The sequence below is a fragment of the Phyllostomus discolor genome, chromosome 6 (genome assembly GCF_004126475.2).
Source record: "Phyllostomus discolor isolate MPI-MPIP mPhyDis1 chromosome 6, mPhyDis1.pri.v3, whole genome shotgun sequence".
Classification (NCBI taxonomy): domain Eukaryota; kingdom Metazoa; phylum Chordata; class Mammalia; order Chiroptera; family Phyllostomidae; genus Phyllostomus; species Phyllostomus discolor.
Window position 1 is genome coordinate 17,749,865 of NC_040908.2, and position 17,842 is coordinate 17,767,706.

General features: G+C 51.7%; 1 protein-coding gene across 3 annotated transcripts in view; it reads right to left on the reverse strand.

Moving 5' to 3' along the window:
- XDH (xanthine dehydrogenase) overlaps positions 1-17,842 on the reverse strand; it is a 57,572-nt gene that overhangs the window by 21,569 nt on the left and 18,161 nt on the right. For 2 of the 3 annotated variants that reach the window (XM_036027804.1, XM_036027805.1), the window contains exons 7-18: positions 17,048-17,116; positions 16,625-16,714; positions 15,349-15,490; positions 13,894-13,986; positions 13,138-13,289; positions 11,801-11,894; positions 10,378-10,487; positions 8,052-8,236; positions 6,822-6,996; positions 5,393-5,476; positions 3,799-3,968; positions 1,533-1,656 (exon numbers count right to left, since the gene is read on the reverse strand). In XM_036027804.1, coding sequence (XP_035883697.1) covers positions 1,533-1,656; positions 3,799-3,968; positions 5,393-5,476; positions 6,822-6,996; positions 8,052-8,236; positions 10,378-10,487; positions 11,801-11,894; positions 13,138-13,289; positions 13,894-13,986; positions 15,349-15,490; positions 16,625-16,714; positions 17,048-17,116 — 1,488 coding nt within the window. The remainder of the gene's footprint in view (positions 1-1,532; positions 1,657-3,798; positions 3,969-5,392; positions 5,477-6,821; positions 6,997-8,051; positions 8,237-10,377; positions 10,488-11,800; positions 11,895-13,137; positions 13,290-13,893; positions 13,987-15,348; positions 15,491-16,624; positions 16,715-17,047; positions 17,117-17,842) is intronic. The other variant, XM_028516525.2, reaches the window with a different exon arrangement.

A 17,842-nucleotide genomic window follows, 5' to 3' on the forward strand; every position in this document is an offset into this window, starting at 1 on the left:
ATAAAGTGTTTCCCAGGCAAGGTAAAGCTAAAGGAGTTTATCATCATCAAGCCATTATTACGTGAAATGTTAAAGGGACTTATTTAAGAAAAAGAAAAAGTTTGAAACTACGAACATTAAAAAGCCAACAAATTCACAACTATCAACAACTGAATCTAAAAACACACACATACTGAGCAAACAACCAGAACAGGAACAGAATCATAGCTATGGGGATCATTTGGAGGGTTATCAGCTGGGAGGGGGAAAGGAGAGAATGGGGAAACATGTGCAGGGATTAAGAAGAATAATTTGTAGGTATAGACAGGGGAATGTTAATAATACAGGAAATGGAGAAGCCAAAGAACTTATATGCATGACCCACGGACATAAACCAAGGTGGGGGATTGCTCGAGGGAATGGGGGAACCGTGCAGAGAAGGGTCAAAGGGGGAAAAATTGGGACAACTGTAAGAGCATAATCAATAAAATATATTAAAAAATAAAAGTTCAGTTCCTATAAAAGCTTAATGAACCTCCTTCAGACATAATTTTCTTCCAACATACACAAAAAAATAAATAACAAAAAAATTGTCCAACTCATCATTTTGGAATATGAGGTTTCTGACAATAAGAACCAATACTTAGTATGCCTGTCTCTGATAATCATTTCCTAAGGACCCTGTTAAGTTATCGACTTAATTGGCTAGTGAGACGGTTGTTGAAGCTGAATGATTCTCACTAACCATGATGCTAGTGGTGCTCCGGGGTGCTCTTGAAGTTTGTAAAGCAATTTGTTTTTCTATCACAGAGCCTCCAAAAGGCTCTCGTTTTGGAGTCCTTGTGTCTCAGGTCTATAGTTTTTCATTTGCTTCTTCACTGTCACAGCAATGATAAGATGAATTTGCCCTTCAGCAATTCCGGCCCACTTCTAATTTGCAACATTAGATCTGTACTGGAATCATAAAGTAGCTGTCTGAGAACTACTCTGTAAGTATATGGATTTTGTAGTAGCAGCTCTCCTGAATGTTTGGAAACTTGTTCATTGGCAGAATTCCACAGGTAACTAAAATTGATAGATGGATTTTCAAATATGTGAATTATCAATACCCACATAGTGGGGGCATTGTGATTTCTATATGGTCATTTATCTAATATATTTTTATTTTCTTTTGGTAATAGAACTTAATATTTTACCCTAAAGAACGTGATTGTTAGTTCAAATACAATCACCAGCCTTTTTTAATGCCACTTTGGCATGGAGTCATCCTACTATGTACAAACAGCAGCCATTAATTAAATTTAAAAGTAAGCATTAAGTTAAAATTAAAAGTGCTACCAAGCACTTTTCTATCTATCTTATTTATCTACTTTCTGTCTACTCTATTCTATCCCTTTACTGACTGTCCTGAACACTGGCCAGTTAGCTGATGGCAAGAACACGCGCAAATGTATAATCTTTTCGATATGAGGGATTTGGAAGAATGCATACAAATTAAAACCTCAATACTCAATTCCACCGACTTTATATTTTTTAAAAAACCCAAGACATACCTTATCCTTCGCAAAGATGGTCTCATCATTAATAAGTCCAGTTTGGTTACTCCCGGGAACATCATCGGCGGAGATAAAGCAAACAAACCCCGGCACCTTCTGAGCTTCTGAAATATCGATGGACCTGCAAGGACAGGCAGCGTGAGGGGCCAGGCAGGGAAACTCAGGGGCAGACCCATCCCCCCGCTGAACAGCTCTGTCCTCATGCTGGCAGTTTCCCTCCACCCTAATTTCTTCCTTCTCTCTATTCTACTCTATTCTACTCTATTTCAGTCTATTCTATCCTATTCTACTCTACTCTACTCTACTCTACTCTATTCTATTCTATTCTATTCTATTCTACAAGTGTTAATTAAATGCTTACCATGGGAAGGCCACTGTTCAGAGTCCTGCTGGGGAAATAAGATGAATAGGACAGGCCCTGCCCTCGTGGACCTAATACTAACCAAATGACAATCAACAGCCATCTAAATGCTGGCTGAAACCTACCTCACAGCTGTTACCCATCCAGAGTCAGCACACTAGGGCCCTTGCTGTGCCACTCATCCAATGCACCTGAACATCGTCACACAGATTTCTCTCACCACATTCGCAGAGCCACTCCAGAATGGCGGGGCGCCCTGGCTGTAAATTTAGACAATTCAGGCCTCAAACAGAAAAGGCCTGGAGAATTCATTAACTGTAACAGTCGGAACTAAGTCCTGCTGACTCTGGCGCATGCCCACATGAGGAAACAGGGCAGAGGCACCTGGAGAAAGTTATGGGAGCCTCTGTGAAGTACCAACCAACTTTCAAAGACGTAATCCTCAGAAAGTCATTGTTGTCACCCCGACTTTCCATCTGAGGAAACTCAAGCCCAAGGAAGTCAAAGAGCTCGTCCACTGCCACCCAGCCGGAGAGCAGCGCAGCGGGGATTAGGACTGGGGCTCAGTTACAAAGAGTGCCCAAGTCAGGTCTGCTTCTGCTCTCTGTCACTCTCCCTTCCAGGTGCACGTGCCAGGGACACCTTGATCACTGCAGTTATTACACAGTCCCCACCCCCACCCCCAGCCCCATCCTCCCACCTCCATTCAGGCTTCGCTAGGGAGGAGCAAAGCCGTTTGCGTGTAGGCTCTGCGGGTCATGGCACTGTCCATATGGGCTCAAGGCAAAGACAAAGGCAAGTAAATTGACCCCACAGTTAGCAACCATGCTATCATAAACAAATATTTTTTCAGGGACTTGGAGGAGTTTCACCATTCCTGGAGCCTTTGGGCTAGGGGGATCTGCAGAGGAAAAACCAATGACAAGGAGACTCGATCCCAAATCCACGCAGTACCAGGGCACCAGGAGGGTCATTCCCAGCCATTCTACTGAGTGGGACGTGTGTCTCGTGCCCACCAGGCAGGAAACAAGGGCCACGGTCTCTGCACTAAACATCCAGAGGCAGCCCAGCGCAGTTGCTGATGCTGCCTGGCTTCAAACTCCGGCTGCGCCACTTACCAACTGTGTGACCTGGGGCAAGTAACTTAGCCTGCCTGTACCTCCGTTTCCTCTTCTGGCACATGGAGATAATTATAGGGTTACTGTAAGGAGTAAGTGAGCCCATATATGTAAAATGCTTTGAACCAGAACATGGCAAATATTAAGTTTCATGTAAATGTCAGGTGTTACTACTACTACTAACTTCTACTATTACTACACAGGTGGCATTCTTGCCATTGAGACTCTCAAACTTCCATAAGCAGGTACAAGTGACTATTCTCTGCTGGGTCTTTTGTGGACACTATCCCTGGCAAAAATGACCACTAAACCTCACCAGAAAAATCCTGTTATGCGTGGGGAAACTCAGAGCTTAAGCACACAGGCCAAGGTCACAGTTGCTAAGCACAGGAGCTAGGGATTCGATCCCAGGTTCTCCCCTTTTGTGCTAACTCAAATTGTACTGAAACTGCACTGAAGTCTAGCCCAATTTCCAAAGTGCAGATCTAACCTGGTCCTGTTAAGGGCCTTTCAGCAGCCCTCCCCCACTCCTTTTTGGATCCAGCGTACCCTCCCCATCAAGCACTGCAAGGCTTTGCTGACCCAGCCCCTGCTTATCTCTGCAAGTCATCCCTGCACCCTCCCAAGCATCCCTGAGCCCCTCACCTCTCCTGCTCCTCTCTCTAGACTGTAGTTTTAAGATGAGCCCCATTTTCCCCTGTGGACCAACCGGGAGGGGTGCATCTCCAGTGCCTGGCAGGGCGGTCCCAACACCCTCCTGTCTGACTGTATTTACTACACTCACTTGATCTTGGCGTGGGCCCGGGTGCTGGTGACCAGCCGGAGGGACAGCTCATTCTCATAGCGAGGAATGTCATCACAGTACACGGCTTCCCCAGACGCCTGCATGGCCGCAGCCAGGTGGGGCAGGGGCCGGCCCACCGTGTCCTCCTCAGACTGACAGTTGGGCACCTCCTGGAAGAACACGGGTGCCAGTCAGGCTGAGCTGTGGAGGACACTGTTCTCCTCCAGGCCCAGGGAAACCATGCAGAGTTGCAGGCTGGGTGGCAAGGCACACCATAGACGTGAGAATGGAGGGGGATGGTGGGAAGGGAACAGCTGGAGGAGACAGAAAGGCACAAAGAAGTCAATGGGAAGGTGGTCATAGGTCACCACATACAGGGACAGAAAAGCCCAAAAGAAGAAGCTACAGGTCCACTCACTGGGGACTGGGTAAACATGTCACTGTCATACAGTGGAACAGTGTGCAACTGCAAAAACATGTCTTTGAAGAATTTTCATTAGAAGGAAGGAAGCTCATGTTAAGTGTAAAAACAGGATATAAAACTGTGTGTGTGTGTGTGTGTGTGCGCGCGCACACGCATGTAACAATGATTTGCATTACATGGTAAAAAAACATGTGTGATATAGTATATACATGTCCATATATGCATAAAATGGAAAGCAAACAAAAATATAATAATGATTTTTCTCTTGTAGGTGAGATTTTGGGTGACTTTTATTTTCTTCTTTATACTTTTCTGTATTTTTCAAAATGTTCTAGTGTATCCATTTCATAATAAAACTCTGTTTTATGTGTTTTTCAAATAATAATAATGGCTAATATTTATTGAACGTTTACGACGTTCCAGGAACTAACACATTTAAACTTCAAAAGGATCTATAAGACAGGTGCCATCATTACCCGTATTGTGGGCATAATTAACTCGCCCAAGAGGCACAGAGAAGTTGAGGGACTCGTCCAAGCTTCCACAGTCACGAAACAGGCTCGAGACCCAGGCAGCCCGGCCCCAGAGGTCACGCACTGCCCCGCTGCCTTCCACTGCGGGGTTAACACGTCGTAGCCCGTGAGCCAAATCTGACCCGCTGCCTGTTCTTATAATTAAAGTTTTATTGGAACGAAACACTTGCCTCTGGCTGGTTTTGTGCTACAATGCCAGGATCGGGGAGTCACAACAGAAGCTGCATGGCCCACAAAACCCAAAACGTTCACAGGAAAAGCCGACCCATTACCCAGTGCCTCTCAAAAAGCTTCTGCAGAAAGTGTGTGTTTGTTTATTTGCTCAAGAGAACTCCTAACTTTGCAGGTTAGTCCCACAGAGGAGCCAGAACAGACAAAATAGAAATAAAAGATCTTTTCTGTAAGGAGCAGCTGAAGACGAGAGTAATGCTGAGAGAGAAGTTTAGGTGAGTAAGGGGGCCAATAGCTTCACTGACATTCACGTAATTCCCACTTTCTTCCATGGAGGCTTACGCATGACAGTAAGGAGCTTGAAGCAACCTACAAACAACTCAAGTAAGTCATTCGCCAGTGGTCGGCACCCTCCGCTGCGGTCAGCAAGGGCTCCTGATATGAGCTCTGCACAGTCCGCACTTACTTGGAAGAGCTGGACGTTGGCCGGAGGGTCTTTCTGGAAGAGTAGGGTGGCACTGTTGAAGGTGGGGTCCAGTCTACCACACTTCTGTGGAGACAAGAGAACAGAAGTGATCATAACTATTTTTATCATTGACTCTGACCTTGGCTGTCCCCAACCGGTAAAAGTAAACTGTTCCCCCTCCTCGTATTTTACACTCCTTCCAGTACTGCCTGGATCCACCTCCACACCTGAGCATGGGCTCTGAGAAGTCAGTGTTGAGTCCCAGCCCCAGGCTGCCTGCCACTGCCCCTGCCCTCTGCGCAACGAGGGGTCGTGCTCCCTCCCGCACACGGACCACTTCGCCTCCTCCCCGTGTTCGTGGGTGCTGCCCTCCCAGCTGGGCCACCCTTCTCCTTCAGCCTTCCTGGGAAAGTCCTCCTTTTCCTCCTCAGTTCTGTGCGAGACGTAGTTAATGATACAGTAAACGTTCACAATATAATCTCCAAGGAATCAAGAGGGAAATAAAATTCCATATGCAGCATGACCCCAAATTTATTTAGAAAACGATAGATCCAAATCAAAAGACAGTAACATGATGGATGGAAGGAAGGACAAACAGAGAGAGAGATGGAGCAATCTCAGACAGAACGAGACAGGGGACAGAGGAACATAGGAAAAAGGTCAGAGGAATAAACAAAAATATTAGCAGCAGTGTAGGATCTTGGAATAATTTTTTTCTTTATACAATTCTGTATTTTTTAAGTTTTCTACAAGTTCTTATTACTTTTATATTCGGAAAAAAACAAGTGTCACGAATGTTTTTAAAAGAGGTATTTTGCTCTGCAGTCCGCACGCCTGTGAAGCTCCCCCCGTTTGGTCCCCAGGCTCGTCTCCACAGCGGTCACACTAGACTGGCCTTCACGTCCTCTCCCACTCTAGGCTGCCCCCTAGTGCCCAAGGCAATCTCACTGTATAAAAGGTGCAAAATAAATGCTTGTTGGCGAACAGATTGGGGAGGGGGCTGGGCCCCACCAGCCAGCACCCCCTCCCGAATGCACACCCTCGCAGTGGCTGTAGAGGCCCCACCTGACTCCACTGCACGCTCCCATCTACCTACAAACCACGGGTGCAGCAGATTTTATAGCGGAGACTTGGAGAGAGTAGTGACCTGGTCAAGTTCTCACATGAGATAATGACACAGCCAGGACAAGAATCCACGCCCCTGGCTGCCAGCCCAGGGCTCCGCCTCTCAGTCACCCTGCTGGCTTCCACCTCTGTGTGGCTGCCTGGGCTGTGACCCTGGCCCTTGGTCCTCTGCCCTTTGACAGCCAGAGGAGAGAAGCAAGTTCACCACCTGGTCCCCAGCTCTGCCTCACCCAGAGCAGCTGCCCAAACCCCCAAACAAAAGTGCCGCAGAGAGTCCGAGCCCGGCCCAGGCCCCCACACTCACATTTTCCGGGTCCTCTTTGCCCAGCTTCTGAAGCACCGTCAGGTAGAACTTGAAGAAGAAGCTGAGGGTGAGCGTGCGCCGGAACTCCACCATGCCGCCAGGGGCGTCGGGGGACAGCTGCAGCTCGTCTGCCAGGCCTGCGCACACCTCCTGCAGCAGCTCCTCGTTCCAGGAACTGCCAGAGAGCACGTGTGGGACGGCGCCCCTCCCCAGCCCGCAGGAGGTTTCGTGTGGACACTAAGCACAGGGCCTCAGAGTCATAGGAATCTGGGCGCAAAGTCTGCTTCAGAGACTCATCGTTACGTGACTGTAGACACGTTACTTAACCTCCTTGAGCCTCAGTCTCCTCATCTTCAAAAACAGATGAGGTTTAAAAGTCCACAAAGTAATAGTTAAATCTACTGAGTCCTTACAAGGTCCTAAGTGCTTTAGATGAAACATCATTTTTAGAAGGAAAAAAATTCATACTCATTTTACCAGTGAGAAAACTGAGGCATGGTTGGCTTATTATAGTACCCATCTGGTAAGTGTTGGAGCCAAGAACTGGAACCAAGGAGTCAAACCCCCAAGTCAAGCCTCATCTATCCATGCGGTTATGGCAAGGGTTACATAGGGTCGTGCCATGAAGTCCTTGGTACAATTGCTGCCATAGAGTAGCCATAGCAATAGCAGCAGCAGTGCTAAGAGAAGCAGTAGCAACACCAATAGTAGTAGTACCTGCAACAATGTTGCTGCTAGTAGTAATGCTAGCATTGACAGACGCAGCACTAGTAATAGTACTAGAAGAAGCAATAGTAATAGCAGTAGTAGCAAGAGAGGTAATATAGTAGTGGTAGTTGAAGAAGCAGTAGTGGTAAAATAATAGCAAAAGCACCGATAACACAACTAGTAGTGGTAGAAGTAGCAGCAACAGCAGTGATGTGCCTACGAGGAATAACAGTAGCAGTAGAAGCAGCAGTAGCAATAGCAATAGCAGTTGTGGCTGTGTAACAATAGCAATTGCAGGAGCAATAGTAGCGGCTGGAGTAGCAATGGTAATAGTACAGCAGCGGCAATACTATTAGTAGCGGTGCTACTAGCAGTAGCGATAATTGTATAGTAGTCATAACCATGGTGATAGCAGTAGCAATGGTAGTAGCAGCAACAGTAATAATACTGTGAGTAGTCATAGCAGCAGCAGCAGCAGGAGTGATATGGTAGCAGCAGGTTTATTTTGCTATTAGCTCTTACTTTGACAGCTGCTTCCGAGTAGTCTTAAGGGCTGAGATGGTTCTGTCGGACATTCCGCCGTAGCAAAGGGCCAGCTCCTTCACCTCTGTGGTCCCTGGATGGAACAGGACTCTCATGCCGCAGGTCACCTTGGCTATGTCATCTTCTCTCCGGGAGGCCTGCTTAAACGCTGAGAAAAACTCTCCCTGAAAAAGAACAGAAAGGTACCTGTTTCTTACCCTGTTTTGCAAGGACCGCAAGTGGCAAGCCTGAGACTGAGGCTCAGTAAGGAGACAGCGCCATTGCAAACCAGCAAGGGGCTACTGATGGGCATGCAAGATCAAGGCATAACTGACGACCACGTTTTCAGGAGAAGTTCCACGTAACATGCCCAGAATCTGGCGGGGTCAGGATTTCTGTCAGTCAGGAAACTGAGAGGCAAAGACAAAGAAGAACAACAGAGCACTCTCAACCCAACAGCTGGGAGGTGGGGGGCTGTTTTCACCCAGTCTCCTGAGAGACCCCCTCAGGCCCGCTCGGCTTCCCCACCCTGGGGCCCAGTCTCAGGGCGCACCGGCCTCTCCAGGGGGCTGTGCCAAAACCTCTGTTGGCCGGTCAGCCTCTCAAGTACACACACCAAAGTGCCAAAGGGTGTTTGAAACCGCCTCCAGCTCACAGCCTCCTTGGAGGCTAACTCGTCTCTCCCACCAGTCTAGTGGCTACGGCTCTCTCCCGACAGAAAGAATCGCACTATGAGACAGTCGCTGCCTCGGTGCTCTGATCATACGTTCCCCTGCCCGTTCATGGAAGCCGGGCTCTGTCTTTGCAAATAGAAAGAACGCATGATTACTTTCCAGGTGAGAACCACCTGAGGTCAAGTCCTTTCTATGTCACGTCCCCCTGAGACTTGAACTCACCCAGGCACCACAGATTCCGACTCACGTGACAGGCCGGCAGTTGAAGGAGAAGTTCACTAGAGAACACACAACGAGACACACCCGGGGGTCCAGCCCGACCTCGGGCTTTTGTGTGAGGGAGCCCCAGAAACCCCTCCTGAGGATCCAGCTAGCTCTGACTCCTGGCGTCGGACGTGGGCCTGGGGCAATGAGCACAGAGCTTGAACTTGGCTCTGGAACAGAGGCTGGGGCCGCTCACGCCCAGGACGGTGCCAGCCCACAGCGACACTTCACAGCAGCCGAGAAGGGCCAGTGTCGAGTTGCCCGCTGTCCTATCTTGAGAAACCTTCCTGCTTCGGGGTGTCCGAGTCTCCTCTCTTTTATGAAATATTCTGTGTGGACGTCCCTTGCCTGGCCACATGGAAACCGGGCAGAACTATGCTTGTTTTCATCTCCTTTCCCAACCTCACAATTTAATTTTTTTTTTACTGATCTGTGAAATACAAATTCCCAGAAAAACTCTGGGAATCGCTGCTCAAATGGTCTAATCTGAGGACAAGCTAGAAAACCATTAAGAAACCACCTCAGGGATGTAATTGCTCTAATCGAATTAGCATTCTCATTAAGGAGGTTAAAATTAGCAAGGGCGAAATGCCTGGGACACTCCTTCGAGCACTGGCTGTGGTGAACCCTTCACACGCGCCCTCCCAGCTGGCTCCCCAGCTTCTCACACATCATTTCTAAGAGGCCCGCCCTGGGACGGGTGGCTGCCGAGAGGGGCAAGAACCACAGCAGGCGAAGCTGCCGTAGGCCCCAGGAACCCGGCAAGGCGGCCAGAGGCTCCCAGACCGGCCTGAGAAAGCTGGGAAACCTGCTTGAGAAGCAGAGCTCTTCGCTCCACCAACCCAGAACACGGTCAGCGGGTAAACAGTTTCTCAAGCCCAAGGGCGGCGTGTGAGGATCTGACGTCCGGCGGCTTCTCCCCTGAGCGTGCAAGCCCCACACGTCACCTTGTGACACCGAGTCTCCCCTGACCTGGGCAGGAACACTCAGCTGCCGCATGGGTTCTTGACCCTGTGTTGCTGGCTGCCAGCTGGAGGTCTCCCCTGGCTCCCACGCATCTGCCACAAACCTTATGGATTATTGTTCAGTCCTCACAATACACTGCCCAGTAGGTACCCTTGTGCCCATTTTACAGATGAGAAAAACAGGGCTCAGGAAGGTGAAACAATGGGCTTGGGATCACACCTTTAGCTTCTGTCTATGTCCTTTGCTCCCTATGCTAAAACTTCTCATCATCCAGAGAGAAATATGGTTAGTCAAAGGCCAAGTTCAGAAATAAGAAGACTGATCTTAAAGTTGAGAGATGCTAAGCTTGGTCCCAAGGCCGACTCTGGTCTCCTTGTCTGCAGCCTGGCAGTTGTGGGGGTGATTTGGGCACCGCATCTTACCCTCCTGCTGTAGGGGATCTCAATGGAAAGCAGAATCTCCTCCGGAGCCAGCAGGGTCTTTCTGTAGGCAGGGAAGAAGGTGTGGTCCATTGGAACGGTTCTTGTGGTGCCTGTGCAGGGGCGAGATGGAGAGGGACCAGCGTGAGAGAGCACAGGACCACCCACCAGTGGGCTCCTCCATCCTGGTCCCTGCTGCCCCCAGTCAGAGGGAGCGGATGGCACAGTTGGGGTCAGGGTCCTCCATCTGAAATCCTTAAGCAATGGTGTGCTGGTGAATGCTTACCAATCGGCTCTGTGGGGTTGGGGGCTGGGGGAGGAACCCAGGTTCTGTGGTATAAATACTCCCACCATAGCCAATTTCAAGCTACCAGGTGACACTACTGAATGTGACGCTGAAAAGAGGGTAACAGAGTTGCCTCAGCGGGCCCGCTGTCCTCTGAAAGGCCCATTTACAAGGCCGGCCACTGTCTGTCCTCCGGGAACTCGGATCCCGGGAAAGGTCCTACCATTCCCTGGTAGGAACGGGTCATTGTGCCAAACTATTTATTAAAGAGCAGCTTGGTTTAAGCTGAGCACCTGCTTCCCTTCCGGGAGTCTGGACTTCGGTGTGTGCCAGGAAGAGCTAAACAACCAGCCCCCGTTAAAGCTCTAGGTGCTGAGTCTCTAACATGCTTCTCCGGTCGACCGCACTTCTTATGTGTTGTGGAGTCAGCCTGCTGCTGGGGAGTTAAGTGCATCCTGTTAAGTGACTCCATCGGGAGAAGACTCTGGAAGCGTGTGCCTGGTTTCCTCCAGGCTTTGCTCCAGGCGCCATCTCCCCCTGCCAATTCTGCTTTGTGTCCTCCTCGTGTAGCAAGTCCGAGCCAGGAGCACAGCCACATGCTGAGCCTGTGGTCCCTCCGGCCAGTCGTCCAGCCGGGGGAGCTGCTGGGGCCCCTCGGACAAGGGACAATGCACAGAGGCCCACCGTTAGATGGCATTTCTGCTGCGGACACAGTAGGTGGAAGTAACCTCAGCAGCACAGGCAATAGTGAGAGGAAGTAAAATAATTAGGAAGTGGTGACTTTTGAGTACTCATTACCTTAGTTATCAATACCATTTATCTCGTGAGTTTACTTAACTGAAGTCTTAACAATGGCCACGTTTAACAAACGCCGAAGCCCCAGCAATCAGCTACACTGAGCTGGTGCCTTCTGGCTCCTGCACACCGCTAGGTGGGGCACCTGGTGACAGAGCCCGTTGTGACTTCCTAATAAAGAAACGGCCCAGCTCTCCTGGCCCCCGTCATAGGGGACCCCTTGCAGCTTCCAGGAAACCAAACTGTAGGACAGCCAGGTCGTTGCACTTTGGACTCTGTGCCTCCAGAAAGTAACTTCTCCTGTGAGATGTTCTCCCCCAGGACCCTTTGCATGAGGCCGCTCACCTGTGGACACGATGGTCAGCTTGGCCCCGCTGGCCATGAACACGGGGTTGAGGTCAGAGATGGGGCTGGCGGTGATGATGTTCCCTCCGATGGACTAGGACGAGCGGAGAGTGCACGTGAGAGCCCACCCAGGAACCTCTGTTCGCCCAGCTGGCTCCCGAGCACAGGACAGGAGGGCGGCACCTGCTGAAGGGACACCTGACCCCCAGTCCCTGTGGACACGAGACTGGCACAGCGAGAGCCCCAGCACTCAGAACAAGGGGCAAAACTTGAGATCCAAGCAAACACTTGGGACCGGGGCACACGGGTCCGAGATCTACGGGTCGGTAAACCAGAGTCAGCACCTTGAAGGGCGTTCGTTTAATTTCACCCCAACTTCTTCTGAAATGGGGGAGGTGGTTTATCGCAGAGGTCACATAGAGTTGGTTCATCAGAAACAGGAGATAAAGAGAAAGGAAAACGAGAAAGAAGACTCAAGGATAAACAACTTGTTCTAACTGGACCCGAGTTTCCTGGAAACTTGGCAAAGACACGGGGTTCCCATTACTGGGAGGAGGAAGAAAACCAGCTGCAGAACAAAGCGAGTTCTTCCTGGAAGGGGAGTCCAGCCTCGCTGGGAACTCAACGGGGATTTCTGGGTTTCTATCTCCTCATCTACAGCCAGAACTGGCAGGTGCTGGGAGCAGGGTGTGGGGAATGAGAATAGGCTGTTTTGTTTTATTTTGGGTTTTGTTTTAATTTTTTAAAAAGTGGAACGGAATGACTAGTTTTCTTCCCACCAGCACCACCAATTACGAGCCTCCGTGGCAGGGGGCGTGTGCACACCCCTGCACCCTGGGAACCTGGAGGCCAGTTTGAAGGCGGGCTGTGAGCCCTGAGCCCGCAGGCAGACCCCTCCCTCCTCTCCGGTAGGTCTACCTCCGGCCCTACCCCCAGCTCTAAAACCCAGAGCCCCCTCCCTGTTTGGGCTTCTCTCTAACTTATCTCTCATCCACCTGCCGAGAGCCTGGGCCAAGTTCAGGATGAGGGGCCAGGAGACTCCACCTCCCCAACCTCAGGGGAGAGACTAAGTCACAGAGTGAGCATTACCTGACTGGCCCACAGACCTTCATCAGAAGCACCTGAGGGGCTTCCCCCCCTCCGCCCCCTGCCCCTAGAGTATCTAGGCCAGAACATCTGAGGGCAGGGCCCAGGGGTCTGCATCTTTAACCAACACCCCAGGTAGGTCTGAGCACTAAAGTTCAAGGCCCCAGAGTCTGCAGCAGAAGCCAGACCAGGCTTGTGAGGAAAGACCCCATCCTCTGGGCCTCATGGGCCCCCGATCAGGGGGGACTCACCGCCACAGACTTGACCTGCTTCCCCGCAAACCAGCGCAGCTGCTCCAGGACACCCCTGAACACCTCCGTTTTGTGCTCGGGGAGCTCGGCAACGGCATCTCGCAGGGTCTTTTCCACGGTGCTCAGGGGGCAAGAGGCGCCGAAGGAGATACCTGGGAACACACGCGCAGAGTAACAGCGATCCCTTCCCAGCACAGGGAACACTTTCCTACCCAGAATCCCCGAAGCTGCGCAGCAGCCTGCGTGCGGCCGCCCCAGGGCTCGCATCCCCGTATGAATGAGGAAGGGAAGGCCCGGAGAGCTCACGTGGCTGGCCCGACAACGCACAGCTAATAAAATGTCCAGGGCTGAACCCCAGGCCTCTTGTCCCACAGCCAGAGTGCTCTCTCCTCTAAACCAGTGGTTCTCAACTCCACAAAACCAGGTCTCTGAGGGTCGAGTCCTGGAATTTTTAAAAAAAAACGCCCAGGCACTCCCCCGCCACCTGACCCCTCACTCATCAGGGATTCTAATGTGCAGCCAGGATTAAGGCGACTATTAAAACTCTCATAGCCTTGCCCACGGGCGCCCTACCACGGATGCTACAGGGAAGAAGGCAGTGAAGGGTGCCCCTTCCCCTGTGCAGGGTGGCTCTGGGACAAGCAGGTGACAGAGAGAGCCAAAGGGGAGGGTGTCCTGGAACCCACCAACCCCTACGGGACCCTCCCCAGCATCCCAGCCCCCCTCCCCCGGGGGTTCAGATGAACCTCCCCTTACCCTCTGGTCCACGCTCCACTAAATTCAGCTCGGGGATCCAGGCGGGGCAGACGATCAGAGGAAACAGCCTGTTCTTAAACTTCACCTCAACGCCTCAAGAGAAATGGGAGCCTGAAGTTAGAGGCCTGTGTGTGTGTTTAATAACAGTTTTAGAAAGAACTCATGGATGCAGACAAGTGTGGTGATTGTGGGGGCAAGGGGGCTGGGTGGGAGAGGAAGACGGTATAGGAGGGGTAAATGGTGGTGAGAAAAATAAAAATAAATATCAGAAAACACAGGGAATTAAGATACGTCAGTAACCCTCCTGAGCACTACGTATGCATTTACTCCGCACGACAGCCCTGGGAGATGCTGTGGTTTCCTCTGTTCATCAAGGAAGAAACTGAAGCTCAGGGAGGCTAAGTTTCTTGCCCAAATTGCACAGGTAAGAATAGGCACATTTCAGTACTTGAGGTAGTCTAAGAGTCAGGGTACAATAGTAATCATAACACAAAAGTCTAATGTTCAGACATGGAGGGACATTGAGAGGGAAAGCTTTAAATCTGCTAATCAAGGTACAAACGTCTATGAACAGACTTGCCTGTCCATCAGACTGAGTGACGCAGGGCCGGAGAGGGACAAGGTTAAAGGAGAAATGACCGCCCATCATCCCACATCCCACACATGCTGCTCAGGAATCGTGAAGGGCGAGCCAGGCTTTGTGGCGCCAGACCCACCTGATAAACCAGCTCCCGGGACAAAGAATGTTTATAGATAGGTTTCTCTCTACCGCCAGCCTCCCCAACGGCCTGCCCCAGCTCTGGGCTACCAGCTACTCTGTTGGGCAGGTGTACAAGGGAGGAGGGGGTGGAGCAGATGGAGTGATCTTAAGAAATTATCTCTAATTTGAAGCTGCACAACTCAAGTCCCCCTGACCTGTTGGCATATTGTGGGACTCATGTCCCAGGTGGTGGCACCAGCAGGGCAGGTGGCCATGTCACAGGCAACACAGTCACATTAGGACATTTCCTCCCCTTTGTCTTGCCACAGCAGCCCCAGAAAAGGGTGGAGAGAGAGATTCGTGTATGGAACGACTAGCCTCCACCAGGCACACGGCCCCCTCCTGACTCAGGCGAGGAGACCCATGAGGAAGAGAGCTGTGTCCGGCTGACTTAGGCACCTCGGGCTCCCCCAGAGTACCTGGCACCGAGCTGGCCCTCTGCACATGTTCATGGAGAACAGTCATCAAGGATCTCGGTTAATACACAGAATAAGCCTCGAAGGAGTTATTATTCACGCACACATGAGACAGGACAATGAGCTCAGGGGGGGAGAGAGGTCGTTTTTCTAGAGACATGTAGCCAGCCTGGGGTTGAACCAGGCTGTTTGACTCCAAAGCCAGACTTCTGCAGAAGGTCAAGCGCCCACGCTTCCTCAGTGGGTCTCTGCCCCGAGGCAGCCCCAGGCCCCCCTTACCGATCTCCGTGTTCCCCACCACCAGCTTGGCATCAGGGTGCTGAACTTTAAGGTCCAGCAGCTCCTTCAGGGTCGAGGCCTGGATCCAGGTCACACGTTCCCCTTCAAAGCGCAGCTGCTTCAGAGGAGTATCCTTCAGCCTCTGGAAAACGACACTTTCTCACCGAGCTGTCTCCTTCTCCCCACCGCCACGCCCACTGCTGCCCTGGCTTTCGCGCCACGGTGGCACCGACTCTCCTACTGACTGATCACTGAATTCAGAGTGGAAACACCTGTCGGGGACAAGGGCGGGGAGCCACCTCGTGTGGCGCCAGGAACTAGGTTGCAGCTCTCACACTCCTGGTCTCGCTGAGTCCTTCGGAGACTCAGCGAGGGAGGCATTGTGAGCCCCGTCTCTTACGGGCAAAGGAGGAACCTGAGGATTGGGGAAGTTATGGGACCTGCCAACAGTCACCAGCCACAAGGCCACCTGAGCTATCCGCACTGTCTCCAGGAGGCGCAGCGGACAAGGTGTGGGGGAGGACCAGGAAAGAAAGGGGTGTCAGAGGGAATGCAACAGAGGGCTGGTTCCCCTGTATGAGGGGTGACTCAGGGAAAGACAACCCCAAATCAAACTGATTCTGTACAATCCCGAGAAAGACATCCCGGCGGCCTGCTGCAAAGCCCTCCTCTCTGGCCTGTTGAACCCGTAAGGCAGTCTTCATGGGCTCAGCCACCCCGGGAGGTGTCTGCACTGGAGGAGCTCTGAGGGTGGCTTGATTCCCTCCTGACCATAAACGATGGACTGAAGGAGCAGAATCATCAAGATAAGAAAGTGGGTGTGAGAGGCGTCCTTCACACAGAGCTGCAGGCCACAGGCTATGCCCTTGGAACACTGCTCTGTTTGTGTGCTTCCTTGCTTGCTTGTTTAATGAATGACTGCGTACAGAGAGGAGGTGGACTGCTGCGAGGGGGCGGGGGGGGGGGTGCGGGTATGCACTAGATTTAGCCAGGAGGTCAGCAGATGCGTCGGAAGCACCTGTGACTATACACAGTGTGCCAGAGAGATTCCATTCGGTGTCCTCAGAGTGACACATGGGAGACGGGGAGAAATGAGGGTCCCTGTGGGAGTCTGCAACAGAGATTTGACCCCTGGCTGTCAGAGAAAGGAAGGCAAGTTCAGGCGGAAACCTAAAGGGCAAGGAGAACACAAGTTCCCAGGGTTATGAAGTCAGGTGGGTATCTACGGGCTTATGACGCACAGCCCCCGATGGGCCTTCCCCGGGGCATCACCTACCAGCAGCTCCGGGGGAAAGATGGGCTCCTGGGTGGGATCCAAGGGCATGAACTCCTCGGGGTTGAACAGAGATGGCGAGAGAGTGATCTGCTGGGAAAGGGAACAGATGTGTGGTTCAGTGTCTCCTCTGTTGAAATGCCCCAGAGGACCAGCCCAGCCCTCGGTCCACGCGCTCCTGTGCAGACCACAGCAGGCTGGTGGAGGGGCAGGCCGCTCCTGCAGGGCAGGAACAGGAGGTCCCACCAGACGACCCAGGGCTGACGGGCACAGTCACCACCCTCTTCAGTCTGGGCACGACCATTTCCTCTTCCAGCCACTGCTGCCAAGAGTGTGGAGAGAGCCTGCTGGCTGGCTGGCTGGCTGGCGGGCCCCTTTGAGCTGATGTTGGCCCCCAGGATTCCAGAGAGAGAAGGGCCCACTTACCGTGCCCTCTTTCTTCTGGCTCATGCAGCAGTTCGGGTTGTCCGCATTTCCTCCGCAGCACCCGCCACCCTAGAGAGAGGACCGTCGTTCACACAGAAAGTACGTGCGAAGGGTTTTCACAGAAGGGGAAGAACCTACATTATTCATGGCCGGTGAAATCCAGCTCTGACATCTATTCCACCAAAAATAGTATTAGTGGGTACCTGGTCCCACCCCACCTGCCTTTGCACAGAGGTAAGGCCTCTGCTTTAACTACTTTTTCTTGCTTGTGAGTAACTTGTGAATAAACAAATGAGCTCTCTCTGGAAAGCAGCAGCGAAACTTAGTGATAAGAACACTTCTCCAAAAGGATATGTCCTCCTACTTTATCAAAGCATATCTTTGGGCCCATTTCCCCTCTCCAGTGCTGCGTCCTCAGGAAGCAATGTGACAGAAATTCTCCCGGTTCTCTCAGCACCCAAGGGCCCCCTCTTCTAGGTCCATCGGGTTCTTGCCTGGGCACCTCGAGGGCTGGAATCTTGGTGGCACTCCTGACAAGAGCACCCAAGGACTGGGTGCTGGGTTGGGAGACGTGCCCAGGGGGTGTGCCTGATGGCCTCGCCACTGCTTCCCAGACACTGCTCACCAGGACACGAGGCACTCCTCACTCCGCGCTCTGGGCCTGTCCTGAAGGAAGTCTACAGGCCTGACAATGACCCCTTACCAGTGGACTTGCTCGGGACCTCTCTGGAGCCAACAGCAGAGCACAGAGTCCGGCTTGACACCTCTCAGAACCGAGGCATCAGGAAAGGGGTG